Raw genomic sequence first — 15,680 nt, 5'->3', positions numbered from 1 at the left:
ATTGCACCATCACTACCTTCCTTGGCATAAAATTTTATGGTTGTGGTGAATAAAAAAAGATAACATGTGAGATTAATTATTTCAAATAATGTAAAGACACGTGTCCAAAACATGGGTTTTATCAAATTTAGTCACATTAATTATTTCAAATAACGTAACTATACATGTGCAAAAAAAATATGAGATTTATTGTATTAGATAGTGTTTATTTTTCAACTTCACTTTTAAAATTTAACTTAGAAGGGGTTTGTTTTTTTATTTACTTTTTGCTTAAAATAATTTATTTTTAGACTTTTAAGTTGTTTATTTTTCTATCTTTTTATTTATTATAAACTTTTTCTGAATAGAAAAAGTCACAATATTCAACTTTTTCTAAATGAAAAAAATATGTTGATTTTTCTTTACTTTTTAATACTTAATAGAAATAAAATATTATAAAAACAAATAACTTAATACTTAATACTATTAAACATTAAAATTCTATTTAGTATTAAGTAAAAAAATAAACACCATCCTATTGTTTTTAATTTTTAATTTATTTAATCGAATAGAAAAAAGTTAAGATACGTCATTGTTTTTTTTTAATTTAAAAAGTTAGTTGAGTTACATTTTTAACTCCAACCCTTATACTTGACTTTGATTGTGAAAAACAAATTTCTTAATACTTAATACTATTAAGTTGTATTAAAAGTCAATGATGAAAATATTGGTAATCACGAATATATTGATACTTCGATTTTATGAATATATTAAAAAAATATCATTGGATAAAAAAATTAATCAAAACTCATGAAAATGTAAAAAAAAAACTCTTAAAAATGAAATTAGAAGTATAATAAATATTTTAAAGTTATTTTATTGAAGAAATTAATGCACATATAATATAATTTATTAAAATATAGATAATTTTATTTATGAATTTATATTTAGTTATTATATAAAAGACATGATAATTAAAATTAATTTATTTATAATAATTTGATTCTAGTTAATTTATGATATCTATATACACAAAAAATAAGTATTAATTTATAAGCCTATAATTTATAATATATATATAAGAAATTTATTTATATATGTAATAATTTTAATATTATATGTATAAACATATGTCAATAAAATAATAAAAATATAAGCTGACGGGGTGTCACATTCTTCTCCTTTCAAACGTGAGGTCTGGGTTCAAACTTTTCCATGAAATTGAAAGGCAGCCACGTGCCAGGGGCCACAAAAGTGACAGCGTGTTGGGCGGTGGTGAGAGGTCCCACAAAAGTGACAGCGTGCTGGCGGCGGTAATTGGGAATTTGGTGCCAACCGCACCCTTCCTGCAGTGATTTTCCCGAAAAAATCGACTATTTGATTAAATGAAAAAATGGACGATTTATTACCATATATTAACGCTTTTTGGTCAAATATAGTCTCCTCGATATATCACCATCCCATATTGTTTTCACACCTTTCATATATGATATATTGACGATATTTATCAAAATTTTGTCATTAGTAAGTTAAATTAATTTTTATTTAAAATTAGATAAAAAAACCAACACCACCTTAACCACGTATCATCCGTATATTAAATGAAATTATGATGGTGAGAAAAGAGAAATTGTGTTTGGATTTTTAATAATTATAAAATAAATAAATAAATAATTTTTAATTTATTTTTTTGAATAATGACAAAAAATAATAATAAATTATTCTAAAAGAAAATTATGAAATAATATCAAATAAGATTTTTTAAATCTCACAAACAAGGACCTTTTTGTCTTTTTATAAGATACTAGCAAAAATATGTACTATATTCTAGAAGGGTTTAAGAGAGCCTCAAAGTATTTATACTTTCCAACTTGTTTTGCAAATCTGTCCAATCATTTTCATTTTGAGGTCAAATATTCACTATCAAAGTGGAAAGTTGAAAAAACAAGTTAAAACATCTTTAATATAAGTTAAATATTCAAGATCGAAGTTCTTTTAAGTCTTTAGGCCTAGGTCAAGTCACACTCAAATTTATAACTAATATTCAAAATCAAGAAATCTTTACACTTAAAACTTGAGTTTGAAAAACATTATAGATCACAACCTAAAATAAATAAAAGTAAATTTTAAGGGAATGATGTATTATCTCCCGAAATTAAAGACCTCAATGACTTAAAAACCAAGATTTTGTCTTGCATGAAATGAAAAATCATTTTGCATATAATGATTGGAGAAATTGAAAGCCAAAAAACACATTCTAGTATTCATCACCCAAAATGATTCTTGAGCATATATTGGAGATAAAGAAACTATAATCTCTACAAATCACATGGTCACATGCACAAAAAGTAGGAAAAAAAATAATCTCCAATTGGATAAGTAGAATAAGCTTTATCTACATTCGAGAAAAGGGGCAAACCATTATAGAAAATGCCATTGATACTAGAAAAGATAGAGAAAATTAGGAGATGATGGGATCACAATGTCACGAACTTAGGTCATAAAACTTTCTGCTCACTAATATAAGTTTAGGGGAGAGTCATTTGAACAGGTTGTGACAATAAGGTTAGGTCAAATGAAAACCAAATAGGAAGATCCCACCCTTAGAACATGAGGTTGTCCCCAAGATGATCAATTTGAATAGAGGGTAAGTCCTAAATAAATAATGGGAGAAAAGGTCGACACCAACAAATTGGCCACTTGGTAATCAATAAGAGATAAGACTCCATGCCTAACCCAAGTTGGAGCTAAGAGACAAAATGGGTAACACCATGACAACATATATACCTTATGGAAGGTGAATTAGGTAATTTTCAGCTTAGGAAAAAGCCCAAGGGGGTAGGAGTTCAAATTTTGTATAAACCTAATTTTAATTTTTATTATTTCTTCTACTTCCAATTGATGATGCTAATATTGTAATTTTAGAAATAAAGGGAGAAAAATTCAACTACAAGGGCTACAAATTTACATAAAAACCCCTTGATAGTAGAAAACCACATGCTTGATTGATTATAAACTACATTCATTGAATCTAAAAAGCAAACATACAATTTTGCTTGTCATACACTGTTGTAAATTAAGGGAAATGAATGACCACATTGATGGTCATTATGAACTCCATTTACTCATCTTTAAGATGAGTAATGGGAGTTCATATTATGAAGCCTATAAAAGGCTTCTTACCCCCCATGTAAGAGCATCCCGAGAAAAAGAAGAAAGTTCTTCCTCTCATTCTCTCTCTCTCTCTCTCTTTCTTTCACTTTCTCAATTCTCTTCTTTGATTCCTTCTTCCATATTATATATCAAAGTAAGATATATTTTATCTCTACTACTTTGATTTGCATTATATTTGTCCTTGTTTTACAACACGTTATCAGCACGAATTGCTCTGAAGGTAATTCTCGTATCTTAAACTTGAAGTTATTTATATTATTGTTGATTTGTTTTGTTACATATTGTTAAAAGTTATAAACAAATTATTTGATTTTGTTTATAATCAAAGTTATACCAATGCTATCAAGTTATTATAACTGATTTTAATAATATTGTTTTGTCATATATATGAAGTTATTTGACAATGTCGAATATCACAAAACTCGAATTTGTGGCACTTGACATTTCGGGAAAGAACTATTTATCTTGGATCCTTGATGCTGAATTACATCTTGATGCAATGAACCTTGGAGCTACGATCAAACAAGGAAATCAAGCATCCCTGCAGGATCGCGCAAAAACATTGATTTTCCTTCGCCATCACCTCCATGAAGGTTTAAAAAATGAGTATCTTACGGTAAAGGACCCTTTTACTCTATGGAGTAATTTGAAAGAAAGATATGACCACCAGAAAACTGTGATTCTCCCAAAAGCTCGATATGATTGGATGCACCTAAGGTTGCAAGATTTTAAAACTGTTAGTGAATACAACTCTGCACTTTTCAAAATCAGCTCTCAATTAAAGCTGTGTGGAGAAAAAATCACAGAGGAAGACATGTTAGAGAAAACTTTTACTACATTTCATGCCTCGAATGTGCTCCTGCAGCAGCAATATTGAGAGCGTAGATTTACAAAATATTCTGAATTAATATCATGTCTTCTTGTTGCTGAACAAAATAATGAGCTTTTGATGAGAAATCACCAGTCTCGTCCAACTGGATCTGAACCATTCCCTGAAGTGAATGCAATATCGTCCCAAACTCGTGGACGTGGACGAGGACGAGGACGTGGTCGTGGTCGTGGAAGAAATCCCCGATACCATGGTTCTTATAGTAATAATTCTCAGAAAATGAAAGCCTCATTGCACCACCAGAAGTGGAACAATACTGAGACAATACAAGAAAATGGGAAGCGTTTACAAGATAAACCTCCTAAGAACCATGAGAATAATTGTTATAGATGTGGTATGAAGGGGCATTGGTCGCGTACATGTCGTACGCCCAAACATTTGGTCGACCTTTACCAAGCATCAATAAAAGCTAAAGGAAAAGAGATAGAGATGAACTTTACCGATGGTGATGGATTGGACCTAACCTACTATGACATTGATTTCTTTGGAGGTCCCAATGAAAAAACAGACCATTTGATAAATGATGAAAAAATCAACATTGATTGATGTTACTTTATATATAAAATAATATATTATTATGTCTTATATTTACATCTGATTTACTTTGTTATTTACATTATGCCTTGTTTTTTTTGTTATATCTGAAATCCATGTGTTATTTGGTCTCAAGATGAATGAGGATGATGTATGTCTTGCAGACTGTGCGACCACACACACAATTCTTCGAGATAAAAGATATTTCCTCGAATTGACATTAATAAAAGCTAATGTAAGTACCATATCTGGTACTACAAACTTAGTTGAAGGCTCTGGAAAAGCAAACATAACGTTGCCAAATGGAACTAGATTCCATATAAATGACGCGTTATATTCCAGCAAATCCAGAAGAAATTTGCTCAGTTTTAAAGATATCCGCAGAAATGGATATCATATTGAAACTATGAATGAAGATAATGTAGAATATCTTTACATTACTTCTATTATATTTGGCCAGAAGCTTATAATGGAAAAATTGTCGGCTTTCTCCTATGGGTTGTATCATACAACTATAAAGCCTATTGAATCATATGTTGTCGTGAACCATAAGTTCAACGACCCAAAATTTTTTGTCCTTTGGCATGACAAGCTAGGTCACCCAGGGTCTTCAATGATGTGTCGAATAATCGAACACTCACATGGGCATCCACTAAAGAACTAGAAGATTCTTTCGCCCAATGAATACTCATGTGCTGCCTGCTCACAAGGTAAATTGATAATCAGACCATCTTTTACTAAAGTCATATCTGAGTCACCAATCTTTTTAGAAAGAATACATGAAGACATATGTGGGCCTATCCATCCACCATGTGGACCATTCCGTTATTTTATGATCTTAATAGATGCTTCTACTAGGTGGTCACATGTTTGTCTCATTTCTACACGTAACGTAGCCTTTGCTAGACTCCTTGCACAAATAATCAGATTACGAGCACAATTTCCAGATTATCCAATTAAGACAATACGTCTTGATAATGCTGGCGAATTTACTTCTCAAACATTCATTGACTATTGCATGTCAGTAGGGATAAATATTGAGCATCCTGTTGCTCATACTCATACCTAGAATGGTTTAGCAGAATCCTTTATCAAACGTCTCCAATTAATAGCTCGACCATTACTAATGAAAACCAAATTACCTACTTCCGCCTGGGGACATGCTATTATGCATGCTGCAGCTTTAGTCCGTATTCGACCTACAACTTACCATGAATACTCCCCTTCACAATTTGTGCTTGGAAAACAACCAAATATCTCTCACTTACGAATCTTTGGTTGTGCAATATATGTACCAATTGCACCTACACAACGCACTAAAATGGGTCCCCAACGAAGACTTGGGGTTTATGTAGGTTTTGATTCTCCATCTATCATAAGATATCTTGAACCTTTGACAGGCGATGTTTTTACAGCCCGCTTTGCGGATTGTCATTTTAATGAGAGTGTTTTCCCATCATTAGGGAGAGAAAAGTCGATTCCTGAAGAACGACGAGAAATTAGTTGGAAGACATCTACTATGACCCATCTTGATCCTCGTACAAATCAATGTGAACTAGAAGTTCAAAGGATCATTCATTTGCAAAATCTTGCAAATCAATTACCAGATGCATTCATTGATACAAAGAAAGTGACAAAGTCACATATCCCGGCTGCAAATACTCCAGCACGGATTGATGTCCCTGTAGGACAGTTAACAAATGAATCTAAGATACGCCTGAAGCGTGGTAGACCTGTCGGCTCAAAGGATGTAACTCCCCGGAAGAGGAGAACCCAAGAAAAACTTGGCACTCTAGAAGAGACTATCAAAATGACTGATCAGTTTAAAATTGATAAATCTATAGCCCTAGAAGAGGCACAAATAATGCAGAAAGCCCCTAAAGAGGTACATATTGAACAAGAAGCCCCCGAAGAGGCACATATTGAACAAGAAACCCCTGAAGATCCACATATTGAACAAGAAGCCCCTGAAGAGGCACAGGTACCTGAAAATTGTGAGATCTCGGTAAGTTATGTACAAACGGGAGAAAAATGGGATCGAAATAATATTGTTATTAACAATATTTTTGCTTTCCAAGTGGCTTCTGATATCATAAGAAATGATGAAGATCCCGAACCACGAAATGTGGAAGAATGTCGACATAGAAATGATTGGCCAAAATGGAAAGAAGCTATACAGGCAGAATTAAACTCATTAACAAAACGAGAAGTTTTTGGACCTGTAGTCCAAACACCTGAAGATGTAAAGCCTGTTGGGTACAAATGGGTATTTGTACGAAAGCGCAATGAGAATAATGAGATCATAAGATATAAAGCGCAATTAGTAGCACAAGGTTTCTCGCAGAGACCTGGTATTGACTATGAGGAAACATATTCTCCCGTCATGGACGCAATCACATTTCGTTTCTTAATTAGTTTGGCAGTCTCAAAAGGACTGGATATGCGTCTCATGGATGTTATTACAGCATATTTATACGGATCCATGGATAATGATATATACATGAAAATCCCTGAAGGATTTGAATTGCCTGATGCAAATAATACAAAGCCTCGTAGCATGTACTCAATCAAGTTACAACGATCCTTGTATGGATTAAAGCAATCTGGACGCATGTGGTACAATCGCCTTAGCGAATACTTGCTAAAAGAAGGGTATGTGAATAACCCTATATGCCCATGCATCTTCATTAAGAAATTAGAAACCGGATTTGCAATTATTGCAGTATATGTTGATGACTTAAATCTTGTTGGAACTCCTGAAGAGCTCACAAGAACAACAAATTACTTGAAAAAGGAATTTGAGATGAAAGATCTTGGAAAAACAAAATTTTGTCTCGGCCTGCAGATCGAGCATTTTCCAAATGGAGTTTTAGTACATCAATCAACATACATTAAGAAAGTTTTGAAGCGTTTTTATATGGATAAAGCGCATCCTTTAAGTTCTCCAATGGTTGTCCGATCACTTGATGTGAAAAAGGACCCATTTCGTCCTTGCGAAAAGGATGAAGAGTTACTTGGTCCTGAAGTACCATATCTTAGTGCTATTGGTGCACTTATGTATCTTACCAATTGTACACGTCCAGACATTGCTTTTTCCGTCAATTTATTAGCAAGATACAGTTCCGCTCCAACTCGAAGACATTGGAATGGTATCAAACATATATTGCGTTATCTTCGCGGAACTACTGATATGGGTTTATTTTACTCAAGGGAATCAAAGCAACAATTGCTTGGATATGCAGATGCAGGATATCTTTCAGATCCACATAAAGGCAGGTCACAAATAGGGTATGTGTTTAATTACAATGGTACTGCTATTTCATGGAGATCTGTCAAACAAACAATGGTAGCCACATCATCAAATCATTCAGAAATACTGGCAATTCATGAAGCAAGTCGTGAATGTATATGGCTAAGATCTATGATCCAACATATTCGGGAATCATGTGGACTCTCCTCTATCAAAGGTGACCCAACAACATTATTTGAAGATAATGCTGCATGCATTGCACAAATAACAGGGGGTTATATTAAAGGAGATAGAACTAAACACATTTCACCAAAATTCTTTTATACACATGAACTCCAGAAGAGTGGTGAAATTGATGTGCAACAAATACGCTCAAGTGATAATATAGCAGATTTATTCACAAAATCATTGCCAACTTCAACATTCAAGAAGTTAATACACAAGATTGGAATGCATCAACTCAAGGATATCGATATGAGGGGGAGTATGCTTGTAAAAGGGTGTTAGTGTACTGTACTCTTTTTTCCTTCGTCCAGGTTTTGTCCTACTGGGTTTTACTGGCAAGGTTTTTAACGAGGCAGTCCTAATATACCAAGAAAAGAATATTGTACTCTTTTTCCTTCGCTAGGTTTTTCCTATAGGGTTTTTTACTAGCAAGGTTTTAATGAGGCATATTCTTTTAATATGGTGGTCATCCAAGGGAGAGTGTTGTAAATTAAGGGAAATGAATGACCACATTGATGGTCATTATGAACTCCATTTACTCATCTTTAAGATGAGTAATGGGAGTTCATATTATGAAGCCTATAAAAGGCTTCTTACCCCCCCATATAAGAGCATCCCGAGAAAAAGAAGAAAGTTCTTCCTCTCATTCTCTCTCTCTCTCTCTCTCTTTCTTTCACTTTCTCAATTCTCTTCTTTGATTCCTTCTTCCATATTATATATCAAAGTAAGATATATTTTATCTCTACTACTTTGATTTGCATTATATTTGTCCTTGTTTTACAACACAACTTTCTTCTAAGAAATTTATTTTTGTCAACACCTCTAATTTTTTTATTACATTTCCTCAAAAGTCATATTCAAATTGGCTTCGCCTTGCCTTTTATTGAAAGAATTTTCAAGAATAAATTTTGAAAATTTTTTTTTCTCACAAAAACACTTGTTATAAAATATCTAGGTATTTGTGATGAATAATATAAGTCGTTATATTGGCATGGAACCCTAATTACGTAGGGATGGGAAGTCACAAAAATATGGAAAGTACTAATGAATATAAAAACAAATTTTTAAAGATTATTATGTAAATTCAATTATTAATTCTGTTATTATTTAATTACGTTTAAAGCTATGAATTCATCATCTTTTGCTTCACTTTTTTTGAAATGATAAGTTGTTTAGAATCACATAGAAAGTGATTTGGTAGATTTAAAATAAAACCGTCAATCTAATCTAGGTATAACAAAACATTAAGATGATATTTGTTTTTTTGACAGAATAAAAAAAATCAAAAATTTTTTTTTTCTATTAAATTAAAAGTAACCTTTTGATATCAATCAATATAATTAAATTGAACTTGTTATCAATAAGTACAATTTAGTTACGTTCGATGACATCAAAATATTATTTTTAATTGAATAGAAAAAACTTAATATTTTAACTTTTTCTATTCAATGAAAAATCAAACACCACTTAACAAAAAGAAAAAAAAAACAATAATAGATATTATTCAAAATGAAAATTTTCAAAATTCAGGTAAGTTATATATAAAAAAAAATTCCATTTAAACAATATGAAAATATTTTTTATATGCTTGAGAAAAATGCATAACACTTTTAAGTCATAAAAAAAAAAAAATCATAATTTTTAAAATTTTGCAGTATTTTTAAGTATACAAAAAAGCAAAGATTTTTGAAATTATTTTAATTTTCACTTGTAAAGGGAAAATCATTTGGAATTTATAGATCTTATATCATGGATGATGTTGTGCATGCGTCTGAACTTTAATAAAATAATTAAAAAATGAAATATTCATATGATAAATGGCTCAGAATCTTCAATAATATTTGGAGGATAAGTGGCTCACAATTTGCAATAGGAGAATCTTTTATCTCTACCATGGCCACCACTCTTCGAGGAACGACTCCATGAGAGTAGCAAATTACCATACGCATTCTCAAATTTAATCACCTTTGGCTTCAAATGGGAAGATTTGAGGGAATTGGGTTTGTTTGTATTTGTGTGAAGTTTATGATTACGATTGGTTATCCAAAAATTCAATAAAAAACATAAAAGAAAGAAAATAAAAAAGAAAAGTAAAATAAAAGAAAAAGTAAAGAAAAATAAAAAATTAGATTTAAATTTAATAAATTATTTTTATATGTTTCTTCGAAGTAATTTTACTTATTTCTTTTTATTATAATAAGATTAAATAATTTTAAAATATATAAATTTCAAATTAATTTTAATTATATTTGATTTTTTTTTATATTTTCTATAATAAAATCAAACATGAGCTAAGTATTTTTCTTAACATTTTTTTTTTGCTTTTCTTGGTATTTTTCGGAAACCAAACATAACCATGTCTAGCATATATTAGTAAATTATTTTTGTGTCAATATGTATAATAAGAATTTGAGTTGAATTAACTTAGTTAATAATTATGGTGATTAATTAAATTATGACTTTAACTTATTTTAAATTTATTTTTGAATAAATAGGCCAATTGAGTTGTATACATGTCCCACTTATACAAAAATTAATCATATACATTTATACAAAAGTTAATTTGATTTAATTATTAAATAGGGAGACCTGCTTATCAAATGGGTTAAGTTATTTACATGACTTATCATTTATTATTTAATAATTTGATTGTATTTGAGTATATGTTTTTAATCTGATCATTATTTGTGTCATAATTTGGTTAGACTTATTTAGTCGAATAATTGAATTTTGAAATGATGCACATAAATCCATCAACTAGGGCTAAAATTTGGGTTGATTGGCTAAACCCAACCTAAACCCAATTCAATGTTTATGCCAACTTGAGTAATCATTTTTAATATTTGGATTGACCTTAAGTTAGGTTTTTTCAACATGAATTCAATTTGGGTTGAGTTTAAGTATGATAACTTAAAAATAATTTGAATCGATTTAATGTTTTTAAAATATTTGTAATGTATATTATTTTATATAATAATATTTATTTTCTTTTTAGATTTTTAAGAAAAAAAATATCAAATCATAATACGTCATATAATTTTTCATTTTTTTTAGAAAAAACATATAAATTTATTTTTAGTTTTTTGTTGCTATTTTAAAATTTTGTCATATTTACTATTTAAGTTTTTTTTATAAAATATATGAAATATATATATATAAAATGAACATTATAGATGAATTTTGAATTACCAAGACCAATTTAAGTCTAATCAATCAACAACTTAACTTGAGCTTAGAGAAATGAGGTTGGATTGGACTTGAATTGAACACCTTGAGTTAAAGATCAGATTAAGTTGAGTTAGGTCAAATCTAGGTTGGGTTTGGATTAGCCATCTACCTGACTAACCCACATAAGTTTCATCCCTACCATCGATATTCAAACTATACAAATAAATCCATCAAGATGAATTCAATTTCTTTTTAAATATTTAAATAATTTTTAGGATAAGGACTTAGTTACCTCAATCTTAATATTAAAATCAAATCAAATCCGTTGTCTTTACAAGGTGAACAACACACTCATCCACCCTTATCATGAAATATAATCATTGGAAGATACACCCTTATCATGAAATATAATCATTGGAAGATACATAATACCATTTATCATGAAATATAATCATTTGAAGATACATAATACCACTGATAGAATCATAACCATATCATCTAAAAGTCAAATATTAGTTTTTTAATTTTTAATTTTAATTTTATTTTTAATATCGTAATTATTCATATTCACCTCGAAACATAATGGAGATATAAGGTTATACTTGTTAGAATCAAGGACATGGTTCTCTCTTCTAAAAGTTGTGACTTAACCATCTCATTTAAATTTAATTGGATTTTAGATCTTTTAGAGGAAGATGATTAAGTCCTTAATTCTAACAAATGATTAATTTTATTTACACTTTATAACGTTTAGTATAAATACATTATATCAGTTAATTTCCTATATATGTATTTTATAAATAACATTTATTATTTAGACAATTGTTACACACATTTATTTAAAACCTTTGTGAAAAAAAAAAAAAATTTATAGGAGTGATAATTTATGAAGTTTGAATCGATCAATAGTAAGATTAGATGACATCAAACATTGGACTCATTGTTAAAGAGTATAATATGCATATTGAATCGAAATCTAATAAGTTTAAACTTTTAGAAAAATTAGTAATTCAATATACACATTATTCAAACTCACTCTCCACAAATCTTCATAATTTGCATCAATTTGTGGATATGAATCTTGTCTTGGTCTCTACATAAGATTCTCTATATCTGAATCTTCTAATAGGAGGATTATGTGGAAAGTGACGTTAATTCCAAATCCTATAAATTTAAGCTTAAAAAAAGAGAGAATTATTACCCAATAGGGTAGAGTGGGCAGAACAATTACTAGAAATGGTGGTCTATTCTAATAATTCTTGGGGAGGACTTTAATAAGCTTAAAATACCAAAACTGTCATTTAACTAAAACTTTTAAAATTCAAAGTATTTAAATCACTTCACTTGATTTGTCAATACATTTATGGTACATGGGTGCCACATTTATTGTAATTATTGATATTCGAATTTTAAATCAAAATTTTGGGTTTAACCTTTACAATTATATATAATTTTTTTATTTAAATTTACTATTTAAAACAAAAATACTTTTAAAAAATATTTTCAAAATATCATTTTTTTATATATTTTTTATTTTTATTCTAATTTTTAATTTTATTAAGAAAAAAAAATAAGTTTTATAATTATATAATAAAAATGATGATTTTTTCATATATATATATATATATTATAATTTTAAATTGATAAATTATATTTTTGTATTAAATTCAAGGAAGATAAAATGTTTAATTTTTCATTCAGATTTTCTAAAAAGAATAAGAAAATGATAGAGAAGGTTTCATCGTTTTTTATTTTTATAATAAAATAATTTTAAAAAATTTATATGATTTTTTTTCCTTTGCATAGTGTTTTTTTTTTCATATAATTTTTTTTTCTCAATGCATCGAATGAATGATGTTACTATATTTGATATGTTGAATATTAATAAAGTATAAAAGGTGATCCTCAATATTATTACTTTTATTATAAAATACAGGTACGACAAAAATATGTTATAATTACAATATAAATACACTTACATTACAATACATTATAATAAAACATAATTAGGAAATCTATGAAATTTTTTATAAAAATGATAATTTTATATGATCATACCATATTTCACAACATATCTATATCATAAATAATTTTTGAAACCAAATGAAATACTAATTTGAATTCACGAGACTCATAGTTTTTTTTAATACAAAAATTATTAAATAATTTCAAAACATTAAACAAATATTGTTAATATATTGATATGATGTGTTAATACCAATAGGGTATGAATAAACATTTTTAAAATTATTACTTTTGTAATGAAATATAGGTACGACATAAATGCATTATATTTACAATATAAATACACTATCGTTACGATATATTACAACATAATTTAATTTAATTTTTTCACGTGCTATATTATCCAATGAATAATTGTGAGTTATTCCATTTAATAGGTGTGTGTTAGTCAATTGAATATTTATATATTATTCAATTGATGAGTGCTCGTAAAAAATAATTATTCATTATATTATGATAACAAAGTTTTTAATTATAAGCTTTATATATGAAACGATATAATAACTTTAGGATGTGGTTTTTATTTATGAAATATTGAAAATTATTTTTTTTTACAAGGTTCTTTAAAAAATTTTAATTGTTTTGAAAAAAAAATAGCAAATTTTTTTAAACAATCACTTGATTGTTCAAAAGTGAACAACAATTTTTTGGAGCTGAGAAATGTACTATTAATTTCCCATCAACCTGTACTTGTCATCATATATAGACCCATATCATTGACAATCTTAATTTATTTATAAATAATATAAAAAATATATTCAAGGATAAAATTGTCATCTAAAATATTGACCCTTCATAATAATTATTTTTTTCAGCCTACTTTTTTTTATAATTCTCCCTTAAAAAATTAGGTAATTAAACACTCACCAGCCCCATAAGGCTTTTACCGGCGGTTGCTTCATGTGCAAGTAACCTATTGTCAGCCACGTCACCATGGCATACCCGCTGGGACAGTTAAATTGGAGCCCAAAAATTTCGAACTCTATTGAACTCCAGTCTGGTAAAGAGAAACAAAATCCAATTCAATAGCTAATTGTCGAGGATGATTTATCCGGGGAGGAGAGTGACGGTGATCGAGAACGAGACTGAGCAGCAAGTGGAGCTCACAGTTACCCTCTTCCCAACTCACCGTGTTCACAAGAGGATTTCCATCGCTCCGGGCACCTCTACTGAAGTCGCCGCCACCGGGTTCTGCTACGCCCCCAGCAATCCTGATCGCCCTCCGATGATCTCCGTCTCCGTCGACGGCTCTTCCTCAGGCAAGCTCTTGACGCGCCGCCACTTCATCACCTATGGGAAGATAATTGTGGCCAGAGGCCCGGACGGAGGCCTCCTGATCTCCGGCGTCAAGGCGCGATGGACAGATCTCGGCCGGATCAAGTACGTTATAAAATGGTTTCATTGGGATTTTTCTCGGTTCGTTTTTTCAGTTGCAAATACAACCGGAAAACAGAGTCTTCATACAAAATATTTTTAAAAATAATTTTAATTAGTTTGTTAGATTTTTTAAAGTAATTATTAAAAAAATTGAAAATTTTTATAAATACGTTTATGAAAAACAATTGGAATTTTTTTTTTTTTAAATTAAAAGTCTTGGAAACTATATTTTGAATAATTTTAATCATAGTCAAATTGATGAAAAATAATTTCAGTTGGTGACTTGGCTGATTCCGGCCATCTTGTTTGGCTTAATTTTAGGGGCTTTGGTTGTATCTTTGGAAGAAGCTACGATGGAAACAGAGGATCGGACATCATCGGATAAATCAATCCAGGGGATTTTAAAAAAATGAAAATATTTACCAAAAAAAAAAAATGAAAATATGACCGTTCAAAAAATATTTTCAAATCTACCATATTTAAAAAAATATTTTTTTTTTTCAAAATCTCATTGATACGCAGTGGACTTGTATCATATGTAATTAATTATGAATTACCATTGTAAATATTACGGAAGTGATGTTATAACTGTGATATTGTAATGTCACTTGTATATAATACTTTATTGTAAGTTATCACTTCCAAATGCAAATATATCATAATTTATTGTAAATATGTCATATTTCTTGTTTCTTGTATATCATACTTTATTGTAAGTTATCACTTCCAAATGCAAATATATCATAATTTTTTTTTTTTGGTATTTAAGATGGAATTGTCTTTTTAGAATGAGATTTTAGTGTGAGCGTAATTTATAGATCTATTTTGAAATTGTCTTTTGAGATTATCACTAGACCTTGGGATGCATATGGGTGGTGGTGATGAATATCTTGGCTTTACAATAATTATGGAAGGAATTATCCAGATTAAATATGTCATAATAAGAGTGACTCTAACTTAATGATCATGTGACATATGATAGACGTCGTGACCTAAGAGTACGTCGCTTTTGAACTTCTTTGTCTAAAATTGGGAAAACAAATCAAAGTTGCAAGACCT

At 29.4% G+C, this 15,680-nt stretch overlaps 1 protein-coding gene across 1 annotated transcript; it reads left to right on the top strand.

The window, feature by feature from the left end:
* The first annotated feature begins 14,196 nt into the window (after positions 1–14,196).
* Positions 14,197–15,376, top strand: LOC104879016 (uncharacterized). Its single transcript, XM_010650305.3, has 2 exons — positions 14,197–14,624; positions 14,943–15,376. Exons 1-2 carry the CDS (start codon positions 14,287–14,289, stop codon positions 15,004–15,006), a joined length of 402 nt encoding a protein of 133 aa, XP_010648607.1. The 5' UTR covers positions 14,197–14,286; the 3' UTR covers positions 15,007–15,376.
* Positions 15,377–15,680: the final 304 nt, after the last annotated feature.

Source organism: Vitis vinifera, chromosome 4 (assembly GCF_030704535.1).
Source record: "Vitis vinifera cultivar Pinot Noir 40024 chromosome 4, ASM3070453v1".
In the NCBI taxonomy this organism is placed as follows: Eukaryota; Viridiplantae; Streptophyta; class Magnoliopsida; order Vitales; family Vitaceae; genus Vitis; species Vitis vinifera.
Note: the sequence above shows the minus strand (reverse complement) of the source record. Positions and strands in the feature narration are given on the sequence as shown.

Coding starts and splice junctions, on each gene's coding strand:
- LOC104879016 (XM_010650305.3), top strand. CDS start 14,287: ATGATTTATCCGGGGAGGAGAGTGACGGTGATCGAGAACGAGACTGAG. Junction 14,625..14,942: donor ACAGATCTCGGCCGGATCAA/GTACGTTATAAA, acceptor GCTTAATTTTAG/GGGCTTTGGTTGTATCTTTG.